Raw genomic sequence first — 16,139 nt, 5'->3', positions numbered from 1 at the left:
GGACTAGGAAGTGAGTTCACTGAGGTCTCATGGGGGTTCTGGCCAGCCCTTTCTCGGCCAGCTTTCTGTCCGCGGGCCCTTTCTAGAGCCTGGGGAAGTGGAAAGAGGGGGTGAGTGTGAGGAATACCAAGCTAGAAGTTCTCAATGAGTCTGCAGCTGAGACAGCTGAGCACCTGGAAGAAAAAGATGCTGCCAGTTGCTAAGGGAGCCCTGGTGGTGTCACTCCACCCTGGTGGGAGCTCTAGATGGCTTGGCCCTGCTCAGCCCCTGGCTAAGCCTTCTGCCCTGTCCCTTCTTCTCAAAGTCCCTGACGCCCCACAACAAGTATCTGCAGCCTGGGCTTGAGGGAGGTGCCCAGAGGTCAGGCCAGTCTACCTTCTGGTCTCTAGCAACATCACCTATGGCCCGAGCAGCGCTAGGGACTGGTCGTCCGGGGCCTGCTGAGGCCACTGCCCCCCCCCCCACCCCGGGGCCTCAGGCCCTAGGCCAGGGCTCAACAGACACAGGCAGCGGATGGGGTTGCCCTTCTATTGGTCCGAGTCCTGAGCGAAGTCTGGGTGAGACATGGAGGTGAGAAGGCCCACGAGGCTCAGCAGCGTGGAGAAAAGCAGCAGGAAGGAGGCGGTGAAGAGCAGGGCCGGGAGAGCGCTGAGCACCAGCAGCAGGACAGCTGGCAGCAGATGGCTCCACGCTGCGGCCGCGACAGGCCACAAGGAGCTCAGCAGGTAGGAGCCGGTGGTGAAGAGCGCGTGGCACAGCATCAGCGACAGCAGCAGGTAGAGGATCCCCTCCAGACCCCTCAGCACACGCTGAAATGGTTGCCGCCAGCACGACGTGGTCCACCACTGGGCCCAGCTCCGAGGTACGTGGCACCTGCACCAGCGCACCCAGCCCTGCCGCGTGACCCAGGCCGACCAGGGCACTGCCTGCTGCGGCCCCTCGCCGGCCCCGATGGCATCTGTCTCCACTTGGGGCTGCGGCATCATGGTTGGTGCACCTAGGGAGAGGGCCAGGCCAGCTGCAGAAGCAGCCCTGGAGATGCCTGGGACCTCAAGGCAGGTGGGGGTCCAGGGGTCGGGAGGGTACCAGCGTGGGTGGGGTGGGGCTTTGAGCTGGGGGGTGGATCTTACCTCTGGGCAGAAACCCCTAAGTCATGTTGCTTCCTGCAGCGCTCAGGACCGCCTGGCAGCCAGAGTCGAGCCCCCACTGTCATTCCTCCCCCCTCCTCCCCCCCTCCCCGGGATTCCCCATTGTGACCCGGGAGGGGGTGGAGTCCAGCCAAGAGAGGAGCCAGCCGCTGCGCAGCCTCTCCATGGCCCCTCCAGCCTGGCAGGGGCATGGGGTGAGCCCACAGATGTAGATTCCCAGGCTTTCCTGCGGGAAGCCCCCTCGGGATCCCCGTTCCTACCCTGCTACCTGATATCCAGTCCCACTCTGCTCTCTTGTCCGTCTTTCTGGACGCCCATTCTCTGGAACCACAGAGGAGGCCAGAATGGCCAACCCCAACCCACAAGCTCGGAAATGGCTGCCACATCCTGTCCTGCGCTCCCTGTCCCTCATCTCACCTTCTATTTCTTGTCCTTAGACTCAGACCCAGGTGTCCACTGTCCATATTGTGGGTCCGGAGGTCCCCTGAGTTCAGAGGTACGCTCCTGTGTGCTCAGCCCAGGATGGAGGAAAGGAGACCTGGGAAGCAGCATGGCCAGTGTATTTCTGGAGGGCACTCAGATCCAAGGATGGAGGCAGAAAGCCAGGCCGAGCAGGGCCATGGGCACACCGCGCGCTCCCAGGAACAACCCCAGGCCCAGAAGCAGCAGCAGCAGGGCTTCGTGGGGGCTGAGTCTTCCTGGGACCACCGCTGCCGGAGGTAGGAGGACAGCCTCCCACTGTCCCAGACCCTCACCGGCCCCCTGACTCCGGCCTCCCGTGAGAAGTGTGTGCTGTGGCCCGGGGGGGCCGGGGGGCTGTGGAGAGAGCAGGTGGCCTCTGGGCTTCTAGAAGGTGACCACTTACCTGCCTGCCAGGCTGCAGCGCACTTACCAGTGGAGCAGGTCAAAGGCCAGGAAACTGACCAGGAGCAGCAGCAGCAAGGCTGGCCCAGCCGTGGAAAAGACCGTTCGAATCGTCAGCCCCAGTGCCCCCAGCCCTAGAACGCTGTCGAGGAGCTGGGCCAGGTTAGGGCCCCAGGGGGACGTACGTGGACCCACTGGACTACACGACCCCTCCCCCGCACCCAGGCCCCTGGGAGGGACTGGGATAGGATAAGCAAGGGCTTTGGGCCTGGGTAAGCAGAGCTGGGTCATGGAGGGAGGTGGAGGTGACAGGAAGGACTAATGTGGGAGGGAGTGTGGGGAGTGGGTGTGTGGGAGGGAGTGGGGCCCTGGCAGACACTCAAGGGTGAGCTCGGTGGGAATCTCCCCCTCCCCACACACCCACCCACCAAACCCTCCTCACCTCTCGTTTCAGTCAGCTATTCTGGGACGGGGCAGCTGGGGCATTGTGACCTATTGCCAGGTGGGGCCCTGGGGCAGAGAGGGGGGCTGCTGCTGGTTTGGGCCTCATAAGCTTAGCCAGAAGGGAGTCAGTGATTTCTGAGAACGAAGACTCATCCCCTTGCCTTTGGGAATTCTCTGCCCTTGCCTTTGGGAATTCTCTGCCCTAGGGCGTCCCCCCCCCCCCCCCCCCCCCCCCCCGCCGTGGGGATCTGAGTTACCAGGAAGGCATTCTAACCCCATCATCACATGGGCAGCTGAGCACGAGAGGAAGGACTGCTTTCTTTCTCCTGCGGGTTCCCAGAGCTGTGTGTCCAGGGGCAATCATTCAATCTTCTTGTCGGCAGCTCTCTCTCCCCTGAGAGCTGGGTGATACCTGTGGGCCCCCGTGGGGGAATTTTCAGGATGATAACCCTGGAGTGCAGAGATAGGCTCTGCCAGGAAGTTCCCTGAGGCTTTCTGGGGCTGGGCTCCCACCAGACTGCTAAGGGGTGGGGCAGGAGGGGGCTGTTTCTCAGCCCTGTGGTTTGTGGGAAGTGTCCCAGATACTGGGATTCCAGAAATGGCATAGATAACGTGAATGTAAGAGGGCCACATCATAGGAACCCCCAAACTGGAGGTTGAAGCTACCCTCTGAGAATGAAATTAAGGAAAATGGACAGATAAGGAAGAGATTGATCATCTGAAAAAAAAAAAAACAAAACCCTATTCCCATGATAATCTGTAAGTGGGTGGTGGTTACAGAAGTTCCACCGCATCTCGGTTTAGTGACTTGAGAGGCAAGAGTGGAAGCGGATCATAACTAGGAACAGAATCCTTGTGCATATACCATACTTTGAAGGAAAACTGAATGGGGTGGGGGAAGAAGGGGACAGTGGCCATAGAGCCCCGAGGAGAGGAGACAGCAAGAATCAGGCACCAGGGGCTCCTGGTTGGTGGCTCAGTTGGTTAAGCAGCCAGATTCTCTGCATGGGCTCAGGTCATGATCTCACGGGTCGTGGAATCGAGTCCTGCCACAGGTTCTGCGCTGACAGAGTGGAGCCTGCTTGGGATTCTTACTCTCCCTCTCTCTCTCTCTGCCCCTCCCCTGCTTGCATGCATGTGTATCCACCTTCTCTCTCCCTCTCTCCGCTAAAACAAATAAACATTAAAAAAAAAGAATCAGGTGGCGTATCTCATATCTGCCTCCAGTGGGCCCTGTCCAAAGACTCAAGCCTGGTGGACTTGACATCTTTGGAAGTGATGGGCTCAACAGTGCATAGAGCCAACGCTGCTGGCCCTTGGGACCATTCACTGGTGGTTCTTGCTTTGGTTCTTCCCAGAGTAATAAAGCAATGCCTGCAAAATTCTGAGGGAAGATTATTTCCAACCTAAACCCAGGTATCTGTCCAAATGATTATCACATACGAGAAGGGAATAAAGACATTGTAAGCCATGCAAGTTCTCAAAAATTTGACCTTGCATACACTCTTTCCTAGAAAGCTGCCGGAGGATGTGCTTCAGCAAAATCAGGCATTAAACCGCAAGGACAATACGAGACTAAAGAAATGAGGCTAAGTACAGGAAAGCAATGATGAGAAAGGCTCAGGATGTCAGCTGTGCTTCCCAGTGAAGAAAGCAAACAACCCAGCCTGGACTCAAAAGCAAGATGCTCCAGGAGGGATGTCTCCAGAAGAAAATGAGATTGATTATCTGCGGTTTTTAGATATGCTAAAAATAAATGTTCAGTTCCGCTGGTTGCTTTGGGATTAAATTATCCATTGGTGCCCAGAAAACCAAGCAGATGATAAAACAAAGTAATCACTAACTCCAGGGAACACAAAAAGTTGAACAGTAATATTTACATGGCCACAAGGTAAGCCCTGAATATCCATCCCAGTGATTTAGCTCTTTGGGAAGATGGAAGAAGTGTGTTAGTGTCCTTGAACGTATGTGTGGGGGAAGGTGGTAGGAAAAGCGAAATCCTTAATTCCATAGCAGGAAATCTACAGATAACATCTAGACCTAGAAAAATTAAGAGGTAGCAATAGAAGCATAGAGATAAATACAAGGAGAAATGGAGAAGCATAGAAAAGAGTCTTCTATTGCAAGCCTAAAATGTGATTTACCTTTAAAACTATATTCTGTAGTATTTTGGTCAAAATGATGTAGTTCAACATAAAGAAAATTAATGGAGGGTCATATTGTAGAGGTCAGGAACATACCCTCCCGGGATGAACGAAATACCAACTTCCAAATGTTACCTGGATGTGCTCTTGTAGCTTGAGATAGGATTTCCGGTGACAGCCTCAAACACCATCCAACTTGAAAGTTGTGAATCTCATGCATTTTAGATGGAGGTGCTCTAAATCTCCATCTAGTGCTTCTCAGCCTTTAATGTGCACATGAGCCTCCTGGGGTTGACTCCTCTGGGGATCTCGTTAAAATGCAGATTCTGATGCAGCAGGTCTGGGGTTGGCATTCTGCATTTCTAACAAGCTCCCAGGGGATGCCGGTCCTGTTGGTCCTCTGCCACATTTTGAGAAGGAGGGCTCTCAGAGACATTGATGTACAAAAGAGAGAGAGAGCTGGGGGGAGGTGGTGAGCAAACGACGGGTAGGTGGGGAGATGCCTCCTAGTGCATGTAGGTGCCATGGGGGGGGGGGGGCAGTCTCCATCAAGGCTCACCTCCATCACAGGGAGAGCACTTAGTACAGAGTGAGTTCTGCCCCCGCATCAGGGACAGAAGATTAGGAGGCCCAGGCAGGCAGTAGATTCTACTACTTCTCTACTGTTGCAGCCAGACACATGGCCTCCTTTCTTTTCTTGATTTATTCCATCCATGCATGGGGGAATAAGAGGGCTGTGTTAAGCTGTTCTCCCACCCTCAGTTCATCTGGTTAGTTTAGGAGCCCCTGGGAACTGCACATTATCTCGCTTCATCACAAAACCCTGAGATTAAGATATTATTGTCCCCATTTTACAGATGAGGAAACAGAGGCTCAGAGAGCGAGGGACTGTCCAAGGATACCCACACAAAATAATACAGCAGAGGCGGGTGTGAAATTAAGCCTGTGCGGTACCAAAGTCAGCTCTCCTCTCCACCTCCAGCCACCTGACCACCCTGGGGAGCCGGCAGGAGTGGAGCACCTCAGTGCAAACCTTGGAGCTGCGCCTCCAGAACCTGCTTCCAGGTACCCAAGTGGCAAGGGCCGAAGGCAACAGCCGAGCTGGGAGCAGATGCGAGGCGATGAGGAACTAATGAAGGAGCATAGAAGGTTCTGAGGGGTTTGGGGGGGGGGCATGGAGGGACATGAAGGGGCCCTGAAGGTTGTTACAGGGCAGAAAGGCAAGGGGTAAGAGGTGAAAATAAGGATGAGGGGGCACAGGGGACACAATAGGTATCAGCACCCCACAGATCCGAGCCTCTGAGGGATCAGCCAGGGGTGGTCAGCATGCCCCATCCAGCCAGTCCCTTTGGGGGAATGTCCCCCAGTTCGTGGTCTGCCATTTCCTTCCTACAGAACCTTGCACTGTTGGGGAGAGTCAGCTCCCCTCAGCCCTGCTTGGTCAAGGTCTCTCTAAACCTTGAATATATGCACAGATACTTTTTTTTTAGTATTTATTTTTGAGAGAGAGAGAGAGAGAGAGAGAGAGAGAGCATGAGTAGGGGAGGGTCAGAGAGAGAGGGAGACACAGATTCCAAAGCAGACCCCCACGCTCTGAGCCAGCTGTCAGCCCAGAGCCCCACACGGGGCTCGAACCCACAAACCGCAAGATCGTGACCTGAGCCGAAGTTGGGCGCCAACCAACTGAGCCACCCAGGTGCCCCTACACAGATACTTTTTGAGCACTGACTAGGGACCAGGTGCTGTTCTAGGTCCTGAGGTGCAGCTTTGAACATATGGGTACAAGAAGCTCTTCTGGAGTGTGGCTTATCTTTGCTGGGGGGTGGGGACCCACACAGTGAACACATAACAAAACAAGATAATCTCAAAATGTTGAGTTGCCTTGAAGACAATAATAAAACAGGGTGAGAGGATAGAGTGGGTGTGGAGGATGGGGCTTGCTTTCATCAGAATGGTCAGCAAAGGCTTTTGGAAACAGGTGACACTGAAAAGCAATCTGTAGAATGAGGATGCAAATTTGGTGAACCAGGGCAAAGGCCCTGAGGCTGGATGGGCCTGATGTGTTGGAGGGACTGCTAGAATGCCAGTGTGGCTGGAGGAATATGAGCCAGAGGAGCCCAGGGTGATGAGAGGGGAAAGGTGTGGGTAGGGAAGAGCCTTGTCATAAGGGCCTGGCCGGTGAAACCCCTAGGGACTTAAGGCAGGAGCAAATTGACCAAATTTTTTTTTTTTTTAATTTTAAGGGAAGGAGGGAGGGAGGGAGAGAGACAGGGAGGGAGAGAGAGAGAGAGAGAGAGAGAGAGAGAGAGAGAGAGAACACAGTGGGGGAGGGGCAGAGAGAGGGAGAGAGAATCCCAAGCATTCACTACCAATCCCGAGGTGGGGCTCGAACTCCCTAACCATGAGGTCATGACCTAAGCCAAACCAACAGTTTGACGCTTCACCCACTGCACCACCCAGATGCCCCAGAACTTGACCCGATTTAACTGTGGGTGAGAGCCTCAGAAGGCTGAGATGTCCTAGTTGGGTGGCCCCTCACACCCATCTATCAAACTTGGGTGAGGTTGGGGTCGGAGACAGAGAAGTGGCCAGATTGGGCTTTGGAGGAAGAGGGAGCAGCCCTCAGGACCTGTTCAGACCCACTTCTAGCTCCACGGGAGCCTGTCCTGACCTCCCATGGCAAAGAAGCCTCAGCGTATAGTACTGTCTTTCTGCCCGTGATCTGGCCAGCCCCGTGCCTCAGGAACCCTTGGCTTTGGCGCCTTTCCTTGAGTTTTTCTAATCCCCTTTGGTGCCTGGGACCCAGCAGTGCTTCCCAGGCGGGCGCTCCAAGGCAGAAGTGAGGCCGTGCGGGCTCTGACCCAGTTACTCCCGTTCTGGGGACTCTCCACCCAGAATGCTTGGGTTGGGGCAGATGCCTTGAGGCGCTCCAGGACTTGCTTCTGCCTTGGTGCTGGGTCACTTCCAGGGGTACAGTGGGGTATTTCTTGGGAAGGATCATGTGAGACTGGGCCGCCAGAATGGTTTGGGGGTGATACAAAGTGTTTATATAGATAAAGGCCCTGCAAAAAATATTTGCTCAGGGCGGCACGCACTCCAGAGGATTCCTGGCCACCTCTGGGCATCGCTTCTTAGGTGGGGATGGCAGTATCTCCCTGGCGGGCTCCTTGCAAAGACAAAACACTGCCCAGAGGAGCACAGTGGACGCATTTCCTTCCTTCTGGGAGGCGATCTGGTGTGGAGGAATCAGAAGGGGCTGGGGAGCGGGAATGGGAAAGGGCCTGCGCTCTGGAATCCCGGGATCCGGGGCAACCAGCCAGCAAGAGACCCCGGGCTGCTGGCCCCGGGGAGGACACTGAGGTGGCTGTGGGGAAGGCAGCAGGGAGGGCCGGACGCGCGCGCATCAGGCCTCGGCCCCTCCACCCACGGCCCCAGCCCGCTGGGTATCGACTCCCGCTCCTCTCCTCGGATTATGTAAACCCAGAACGTGGCAGCCGGGTGAGCAAAGGAGTAGGGGAGGGCAGGGGGAAGGAAGAGAGAAGAGAGGCGGGGCCGGAGAAGGGGATGGCGGTGGGAAGCACCGCCTCTGGTTGGGCCCCTCGAGTGGTCTTTCGGAAAGATTGCTGGAGGGCTAGTCCTCCCCCCACCCGCGCTCCGCCCCCGCCCCACCCCGCGCCTTAGTCCCCCCCCCCCCCCCCCCCCCCCCCCCCCGTCTTTCTGTCCCATCCACTCTGGCAGGGGGCCTCTGATTCTGGGTGGATTTCCCTCTCGGGTAGCAGTTTCCTCCCCAAAGTTCTCAGCTTTGCTGCCTTGGCCAAGTTAGTTGGGCGCTCTGAGCCTCAGTTTACCAGTTTGTAAAACAAGGTTTGATCGAGAGGCCACGTGCAAAGCTCCTGGCACGGTGTGTGACGCCAAGTAGGTGCCCACTGTGGGGCGGGCGCCTCACAGGATTAAGTGGGATCAGGGGTGCCGAGGGGCTGTACAAACCCCAGAGGGCAGCGGACCAGCCGGGCGGGTGAGCTCGGGACAGCCGGAGGGGGCGGGGCAGGGTCGGCGGGTGCGGAGACCCGCGGCGGCCGCTCCGGGGTCTGTCGCTGGAGCACCGCCCGGGCCCTGCCCTGCCCACCCCTCCCCTCCCGGGTCCCAGGCCCGCGGGCGTGCGGTGGGCGGGCCGGAGGCGCAGGGGGCGTGCGGCGGCGGCAGGAAGGGGCGGGGGGCTCCCGAGCGCCCGGCAGGAAGAGACAAACCCACCGACCGCAGCAGGCCCCGCGCATCCGCACCTTTGGACTCAGCCATGTGGGGTCTCCTGCTCGCCTTGGCCACCTTCGCGCCTGCCGTCGATCTGGGTCTGGGGACGCCCGGCGCCTCCGGGCTGGGCCTCGCGCCGCCCGCTACCACCAAGGCCCCGGTCTCGACCCTGGCCCCGAGTAGCAACCCGGCACAGCAGCCCTCGGGGAAGAATAACGGTGAGCGCCCGGACCGAGGGCCCGCTTCTCGGGCTAGTCGGTCACCCTACTCTCCCGTCCACTGTGTGCCGACCCTTCCCCAACACACACACACACACACACACACACACACACACGTACGCACACACACACTCACGCTCACACACTCCCTGCCTGGAGCTTGTGTGCCGACCCTTCCCCAGCGCGCGCGCGCGCACACACACACACACACACACACACACACACACACACTCCTCCCTTCCTTCCTCCCTGCCCCTTGTTACGGCTGCTGACTCAGCAGCCCTAGTTCCCGGCCAGACCAAGTCAGCGGTCCTGGGACTGGAGCCAGTAGGATGTTGCCTCTTTCAGCCCCAAACCTTCCCTTTTCACAGATGAGAAAACTGAGACCGGAGCCAGCAGAAGGGGAGAAAGAGGCACAGACAAAAGCACCGAGACTAAATGGTGCAGAATCAGACTTAGGACAGAGAGAGCTTAAGGGCAGGGGCTGGAAGGAAAGAAGGAGAGCAAGGCTGGGAGAGTGCTTTTTGCTGAGGCTGCCTGGAGGCTAGGGGCACCATCAGGGGAAGGGGAGAGGCAGGCTGCCTGACTTCCTGACTTTTCGGAAGTGAGTAGGTAGAGGAGGAAGTCAAAGGGATGGCCCCCAGGAGGGCTTCTCAGAGGAGGCAAATGAAACTGGGTCCTGAAGGGTGGATATCTCTGAATTAGGAAGAGCCAAAAAGAGAGAGCAGCGAAGAAGAAACAGTATGTGGAAAGGCATAGGTCACCAGATAGGAAAATGTACAGCCCGTTCTGGAGGTACCTGTAGAGCCTGCGTGGGTGCGTGGGGAGCTAGTGGCATCTGCCGTGTTCCAGGCCCTGTGCTGAGGGCGAGCAGGACACAGGCCAGCCCTGGAAAGCCTGAGCACCCAGACAAACATGAATCTGAGGACGGAACATCTCAGCCCAGAGGGCAGATGCAGCGATAAAGGCAGCACCGAGGCTTTGGAGCATGAGACTAAGTCTGGAGCTGAGGAAGGCTCCTGGGCTGAAATTCAAAGAATGGGAGTTAGGCAATGAGATCAGGGGTGGGGGACGGTGCGACGGAGAGGGTCAGCCCAGGCAAAGGCTTGGAGATAAAGAACTAAACTCAGCTCTTTGGAGCAACCAAATAGTTCCCAGTGGCTGGGTGTAGCTCTCCGTTGGGGAGGGTCAGCGATGAGGCTAGCCAAACATGTAGTCACGTCAAGAAGGAGAAGAAGCCAAGAACGTGCCGGGAGAGGCAGGTGGGGGTCAGACTTCAAGTCCATGCTAAGGTCTTTAGATACTTGAGGTCGGGGGTGTGGGTGCTGCTATGGGCTTGCATGCTTCTTGGGCTGGCAGACCACTCCATCTGCCCTGATGTGCCTCCCTGGTCCCCAGGGACCTCAGAACAGCACGTCCGGATTCGCTTCGTCAAGAAGAAAAAGGTCATTATAAAGAAAAGAAAGAAGCTAACTAGACCCAGACCACTGGTGACTACCGGGCCTCCAGTGATCACCACCCCTGCGGGAGCCCTTCACCTCCCAGAGGAGAAGGAACCAGGTACTGCCCTTCCGGGGGGCCCTGCCCAAACTTGCAGCCCATGGGCCACATACTGACATCACCTTTGGCCTCATGGGCAAAGGCATGGTCCCAGCTCGCCCAGCACATGGGCAAGCGTAGGCTCGGCTTCCTACCTGCCCTGACCACTCTCTCTCTCTCTCTCTCTCTCTGGTCCTGTTTCACTGCTCTGTCCCTGCCCCAGGCTGCCCCCCTTTGGGCCTGGAGTCCCTGCGAGTTTCAGATAGCCAGCTCGAGGCATCCAGCAGCCAGTCCTTTGGTCTTGGACCACACCGGGGACGGCTCAACATCCAGGTCAGCAGTCCTGGGTCCAATTAGGGCAACCCCTAGGAACTTCTTCCCTGCACCTCCCCAGGCACCATCCTGGCCCACCCTATACTGTTCACCTGAGTCTGATGGCCATGTCTTGTGCCCATAGTCAGGCCTGGAGGATGGTGATCTCTATGATGGGGCCTGGTGTGCTGAGCCTCAGGATGCTGAGCCGTGGCTTCAGGTGGATGCCAGGCACCCCACCCGCTTCTCGGGCATTATCACACAGGGCAGGAACTCTGTCTGGAGGTGAGGCAGGCTAGCCCAGTCCAGGAAGTCACGGGCAGACTCGGGAGGGTTGGGGTGGGAGTCCTGAGGCCACGGAGGATCTCTCCTGACCTCTCCTGCCAGGTACGACTGGGTCACATCATACAAGGTCCAGTTCAGCAATGACAGCCGGACGTGGTGGGGGAGCAGGAACCGTAGCAGTGGGATGGATGCGGTGAGTGGTCCCATGGGGGCTGAGCCCCACTGTAGGGTACTAGGCTGGGCTGGGGCTCCTCTGAGGTCAAGGAACAGATGCCCACTCAGCATCCCAGGAGAAAGGGGGTTGTTGTCAAGATGCGTGGCACCCACCAGGCAGCCTTGGGGCCAAGCTGCTTTGGAATATGCCTACCTCCTCCCCAGATACTTTCTCCACGGGGTGGGTCTGCTTCATGCTGTAGCTTCCTGCTGGAACACCCTTTCTGGTCGATGGGCCTCAGACCCTTGCGCCACTTCTCACCTCCCCGCCGCTCTGGCTTTCCCATCTGACGGACCTCTTTTTATACCAGGCTACAGTGTGGGGCCCGGTCAGCTTTAGGACTGGCTGTTCCTGAGCGATGGGGCCATATTGGTCTAATAAGCTGCGACCCAGCCAGAAAGCATGGTTGCCTAGAGCAGCCCGTTGGCAGGGGGTAGGAGGGGTGGGCGGGTGGTCTGTGTTTGACAGAGAGTGCAGGTCTCCAGGCAAGCCCGCCAGGGTGGGTTTGGTGGTGAGCTCGGAGGCCTGAGCTCCTTCTCTGCTTCCGGGCCAGGCTGCTGGGGTTTGAGCAGTCCCATTAAAGGACTCGATGCCCCCAGGTATTTCCTGCCAATTCAGACCCAGAGACACCGGTGCTGAACCTCCTGCCTGAGCCCCAGGTGGCCCGCTTCATTCGCCTGCTGCCCCAGACCTGGCTCCAGGGAGGCGATTCCTGCCTCCGGGCAGAGATCCTGGCCTGCCCTGTCTCAGGTGGGCAGTCGGACAAGGGCTGGATGAGCAGGGTAAAAACCTCCGCCATGGACTCCCCCTTGACCGTGAATTCATTCTCCACCAGATCCTAACGACCTATTCCCTAAGGCCCCTGCACTGGGATCCTCTGATCCTTTGGACTTCCGGCATCACAATTACAAGGCCATGAGGAAGGTCAGACATGAACTCCTATGACCCAGGAGGGAGGAGCTGCCTAGCTCAGGTCCCCTTCCCACCAGGGCATAACCTGCTATGACTGTCCTCATGTCCCTACTCCCCCTACTGTCTCATCCTTCTCACCCGTTGACCCCTAAACTCTGCCCCGGTTTCCTTTGCTGTGGTATTTCCCTCATCCTAACCCTTCCTTCTGGTCTGCTATTGCTCTGGTCCTATTCGGTGCCATGGTGCCCCATCTGTGTGGGCCACCGCTGGTTTTTGTGAGCCCTTCCATGGCCTCATGTGGTCTGACCCTTGGGTCTAATCCTCCCGTGCCCCATGCCGTGCTATACTCTGCCCCTGCCCACCCCCCCAGCTGATGAAGCAGGTGAACGAGCAGTGCCCCAACGTCACCCGCATCTACAGCATTGGGAAGAGCCACCAGGGCCTGAAGCTGTACGTGATGGAAATGTCGGACCACCCTGGCCAACATGAGCTGGGTACTGGCAGGTTCTGGGCAGGGAGAGGTAGGCACAGGGAAGGGTTGTGGGCGCGAGCCCACGTGGAGCCCCTGTGTTCCCAGGAGAGCCTGAGGTGCGCTATGTGGCCGGCATGCATGGGAATGAGGCCCTGGGGCGGGAGTTGCTCCTGCTTCTGATGCAGTACCTGTGCCGTGAGTTCCTGCGAGGGGACCCGCGCGTGACCCGGCTGCTCACCGAGACACGTATTCACCTGCTGCCCTCCATGAACCCTGATGGTTATGAGACTGCCTTTCGCCGGGTAGGCCGCCTGGCATGAGGGCCACCCTGCTCCTTCTGCCCTGATGCCTGCTTGGCTTGAACAGGCCCCTTCCCTGGCAGGGCTCGGAGCTGGTAGGCTGGGCAGAGGGCCGCTGGAACCAGCAGGGCATTGACCTTAACCATAATTTTGCTGACCTCAACACACCGCTGTGGGAAGCAGAGGATGACGGGCTAGTGCCTGACACCGTCCCCAACCATCACCTGCCACTGCCCACTTACTACACCCTGCCCAACGCCACCGTGAGTATTCTGGGGAAGTGGCGGAGGGTCGTCGGGGGGCTCTTGTCTCTGTCTCCCACCTCACCCCACCTGACCCTGTCTAGGTGGCTCCCGAAACGCGGGCAGTGATCGAGTGGATGGAGCGGATCCCCTTTGTGCTGAGCGCCAACCTCCACGGGGGTGAGCTCGTGGTGTCCTACCCGTTCGACATGACCCGGACCCCGTGGGCTGCCCGTGAACTCACGCCCACCCCGGATGATGCCGTATTCCGCTGGCTCAGCACCGTCTATGCTGGCACTAACCGGGCCATGCAGGACCCAGACCGCCGACCCTGCCACAGCCAAGACTTCTCCTTGCACGGCAACATCATCAACGGCGCTGACTGGCACACAGTCCCCGGGAGTATGTGCCTCAGGGTAGAGTTAGCCCTGGCCCCAGAACCCTGTCCCCGTGAGACAGTCTGCTCGGTCCGCATAGAGCAGCGGTGTTGACCATCCCTCCGGGAAGTGTCTCACAGAGGAGGGCTACCAGGCGGGCAGGGCTCCCTTCCCCCACTTAGGCTCCAGTATGCATGGCCACCCTAGGTATGAATGACTTCAGCTACCTGCACACCAACTGCTTTGAGGTCACCGTGGAGCTGTCCTGTGACAAGTTTCCTCACGAGAACGAGCTGCCCCAGGAGTGGGAGAACAACAAAGATGCCCTCCTCACCTACCTGGAGCAGGTTGGATCCGAATCCCCCCCGACCCTGGCCTGCCGTGGTCTGCTGTCCGTGTAGGGTTGCAGCTCCCACCAGGGGGGGCCTTCCAGGGTCCAACCGGACGTGCTGACTCACAGAGGCCTTGGGTCACACTTGGTATCAGATTGACCTGGAGGGTTAGAGCACTGAAAGCACAGTCTGCCGGCAGGGCAGCATCAGACATCATCAGCCGGGAGGTGTAGACCGCACAGCAGTATAGACCCGGGTCCACGGAGCTGTCCCAGAGCTGTCTTGGGAGAGCTGTTCTCAGAAAAGACCTATTATTCAAGTGCAGGGGGTGTCCTGGCATAGACGCGTCACATCCCACAGGAACTATATCCCTTGTGATGGCTCTGTGAGTATGGTTTCCAAAGGTTCCAAAATGACAAGCCCTATGTCAAGGGTCGCTGAACTTGGGGAAACCCAAAGATGAGCCTTCCTACCAGGTGTTTGTAGTTCTCCCAGTCCAGATGCATTTTATCCATCAGGAGTTTATTTTATTTTATTTTATTTTATTTTTATTATTTTTTTATTTTTATTTTATTTTATTTTTTTAACGTTTATTTATTTTTGAGACAGAGAGAGACAGAGCATGAACGGGGGAGGGGCAGAGAGAGAGGGAGACACAGAATCGGAAGCAGGCTCCAGGCTCTGAGCCATCAGCCCAGAGCCCGACGCAGGGCTTGAACTCACGGACCGCGAGATGGTGACCTGAGCTGAAGTCAGACGCTTAACCGACTGAGCCACCCAGGCACCCCCGCTTTTTTTTAAAAACATATATTTATTTTTGAGAGAGAGAGCATGCACATGAGCAATGGAAAGGCAGAAAGAGAGGGGGACAGAGGATCCAAAGTGGGCTCTGTGTTGAGAGCAGAGAGCCCGGTGTGGGGCTCAAACGCACGAACTGAGAACGTGACCTGAGCCGAAATTGGACGCTTAACCGACTGAGCCACCTAGGTGCCCCCATCAGGAGTTACTTTTACCAGGGTATTGCCACCTAGGAACATAGACATGCCATCGTCAAGTCTGCCGTGAACAGAGCTGGAAAATGAGGTGAAGGTCACACCTCATGCAGAAAGAAAAGGGTTTTGATAGCCTTTTCCCGCACAGGTGCGAGTGGGCATTGCCGGAGTTGTGCGGGACAAGGACACAGAACTCGGGATTGCCGATGCTGTCATTTCTGTGGACGGGATTAACCACGATGTAACGACAGGTGTGTCGGGGAGGGGATGGCGGAGGTGTGGGAGGCCTTCAGGCAGGGTCAGAAGCTGAGGATCACTGGATCCTGATCGTGACCTTCACTCTTGTCAGCATGGGACGGGGATTACTGGCGCCTGCTGACCCCAGGGGACTATATGGTGACCGCCAGTGCTGAGGGCTATCACTCAGTGACGAGGAGCTGCCGGGTCACCTTTGAAGAGGGCCCAGTGCCCTGCAATTTCCACCTCACCAAGACTCCCAAACAAAGACTTCGAGAACTGCTCGCCTCCGGGGCCAAAGTGCCCCCAGACCTTCGGAGGCGTCTGGAGCGCCTGAGGGGGCAGAAGAATTAACACCTCCAGGTGAACAGCCCCAGAGCCTTGGGCAGGCTGGACCTGTCCAGAACTGAAAGCGGGAGGGACAGAGTGGGGGGAGAGGTGCTGAGGCTCATTAAAGCTACTTGGTACCTCAGGCAGCCTTCCTGCGGTCTCTGTGTCCCAGGTCCCGCCCCTGGGCCAGGCCTCGGCTTCCCCTCCTCCCCGATCCTAGTCCACACACGCTGGCAGGCTCTCATCAGATGACTTCTGGAGAAATGGTGTGGAAAGAGGATCCCGCCTGGGTTCTTGAACCTAGGGCTTGCCAGAGCAACTCCTCCATCAATCAGCTTCTGCAGCAGGAACCATTGCAGTGCTCAGACCCAAGCATGCAAGGCGTCAAGGATAAACAGTGCCCTCCCAGCCTCCTGGGGCTCACCGTCAAGAGAGGGGACAGTTTGGCACGGTGCGGGCCATGCTGTGGGAGCACAGACGGGATTACATGCGTGGGTGTGAAATATGGCAGCGCAGTTCGGCAGGGACTC

The 16,139-nt window shown here is 57.5% G+C and overlaps 3 protein-coding genes across 15 annotated transcripts; 1 reads left to right on the top strand and 2 right to left on the bottom strand.

Annotated features, from left to right (window-relative positions):
* Positions 1-514: 514 nt before the first annotated feature.
* Positions 515-1,652, bottom strand: TMEM239 (transmembrane protein 239). 3 transcript variants are annotated; one of them, XM_042931451.1, is made up of 2 exons: positions 1,566-1,652; positions 515-997 (listed from the first exon to the last, which is right to left on the bottom strand). In XM_042931451.1, the coding sequence occupies exon 2, from the start codon at positions 984-986 to the stop codon at positions 528-530; it is 459 nt and encodes a 152-aa protein (XP_042787385.1). In that variant the 5' UTR covers positions 987-997; positions 1,566-1,652; the 3' UTR covers positions 515-527. The 3 variants fall into 3 exon arrangements, with proteins under 3 accessions (XP_042787385.1, XP_042787384.1, XP_042787386.1); XM_042931450.1 differs by lacking the exon at positions 1,566-1,652 and adding an exon at positions 1,131-1,238; XM_042931452.1 differs by lacking the exon at positions 1,566-1,652 and adding an exon at positions 1,146-1,228 and having other exon boundaries at positions 515-1,062.
* CPXM1 (carboxypeptidase X, M14 family member 1) lies at positions 1,268-15,751 on the top strand. 11 transcript variants are annotated; one of them, XM_042931445.1, is made up of 17 exons: positions 1,268-1,342; positions 1,586-1,644; positions 3,971-4,347; positions 5,583-5,665; positions 10,465-10,626; positions 10,829-10,938; positions 11,063-11,202; positions 11,305-11,395; positions 12,016-12,166; positions 12,252-12,340; positions 12,699-12,822; positions 12,906-13,102; positions 13,183-13,362; positions 13,446-13,743; positions 13,926-14,065; positions 15,191-15,293; positions 15,392-15,751. In XM_042931445.1, the coding sequence occupies exons 3-17, from the start codon at positions 4,337-4,339 to the stop codon at positions 15,631-15,633; spliced, it is 2,121 nt and encodes a 706-aa protein (XP_042787379.1). In that variant the 5' UTR covers positions 1,268-1,342; positions 1,586-1,644; positions 3,971-4,336; the 3' UTR covers positions 15,634-15,751. The 11 variants fall into 11 exon arrangements, with proteins under 11 accessions (XP_042787379.1, XP_042787383.1, XP_042787381.1 ...); XM_042931443.1 differs by lacking the exons at positions 1,268-1,342; positions 1,586-1,644 and adding exons at positions 1,791-1,867; positions 2,025-2,174; XM_042931449.1 differs by lacking the exon at positions 1,586-1,644 and having other exon boundaries at positions 3,975-4,347.
* CA3H20orf141 (chromosome A3 C20orf141 homolog) lies at positions 1,692-2,460 on the bottom strand. The gene is given in 2 exon segments (XM_042931454.1): positions 1,692-1,964; positions 2,037-2,460. Coding segments are annotated over 2 exon segments (507 nt in total). The 5' UTR covers positions 2,304-2,460; the 3' UTR covers positions 1,692-1,724.
* Positions 15,752-16,139: the final 388 nt, after the last annotated feature.

Source organism: Panthera leo, chromosome A3 (assembly GCF_018350215.1).
Source record: "Panthera leo isolate Ple1 chromosome A3, P.leo_Ple1_pat1.1, whole genome shotgun sequence".
Taxonomy (NCBI): Eukaryota; Metazoa; Chordata; class Mammalia; order Carnivora; family Felidae; genus Panthera; species Panthera leo.
Note: the sequence above shows the minus strand (reverse complement) of the source record. Positions and strands in the feature narration are given on the sequence as shown.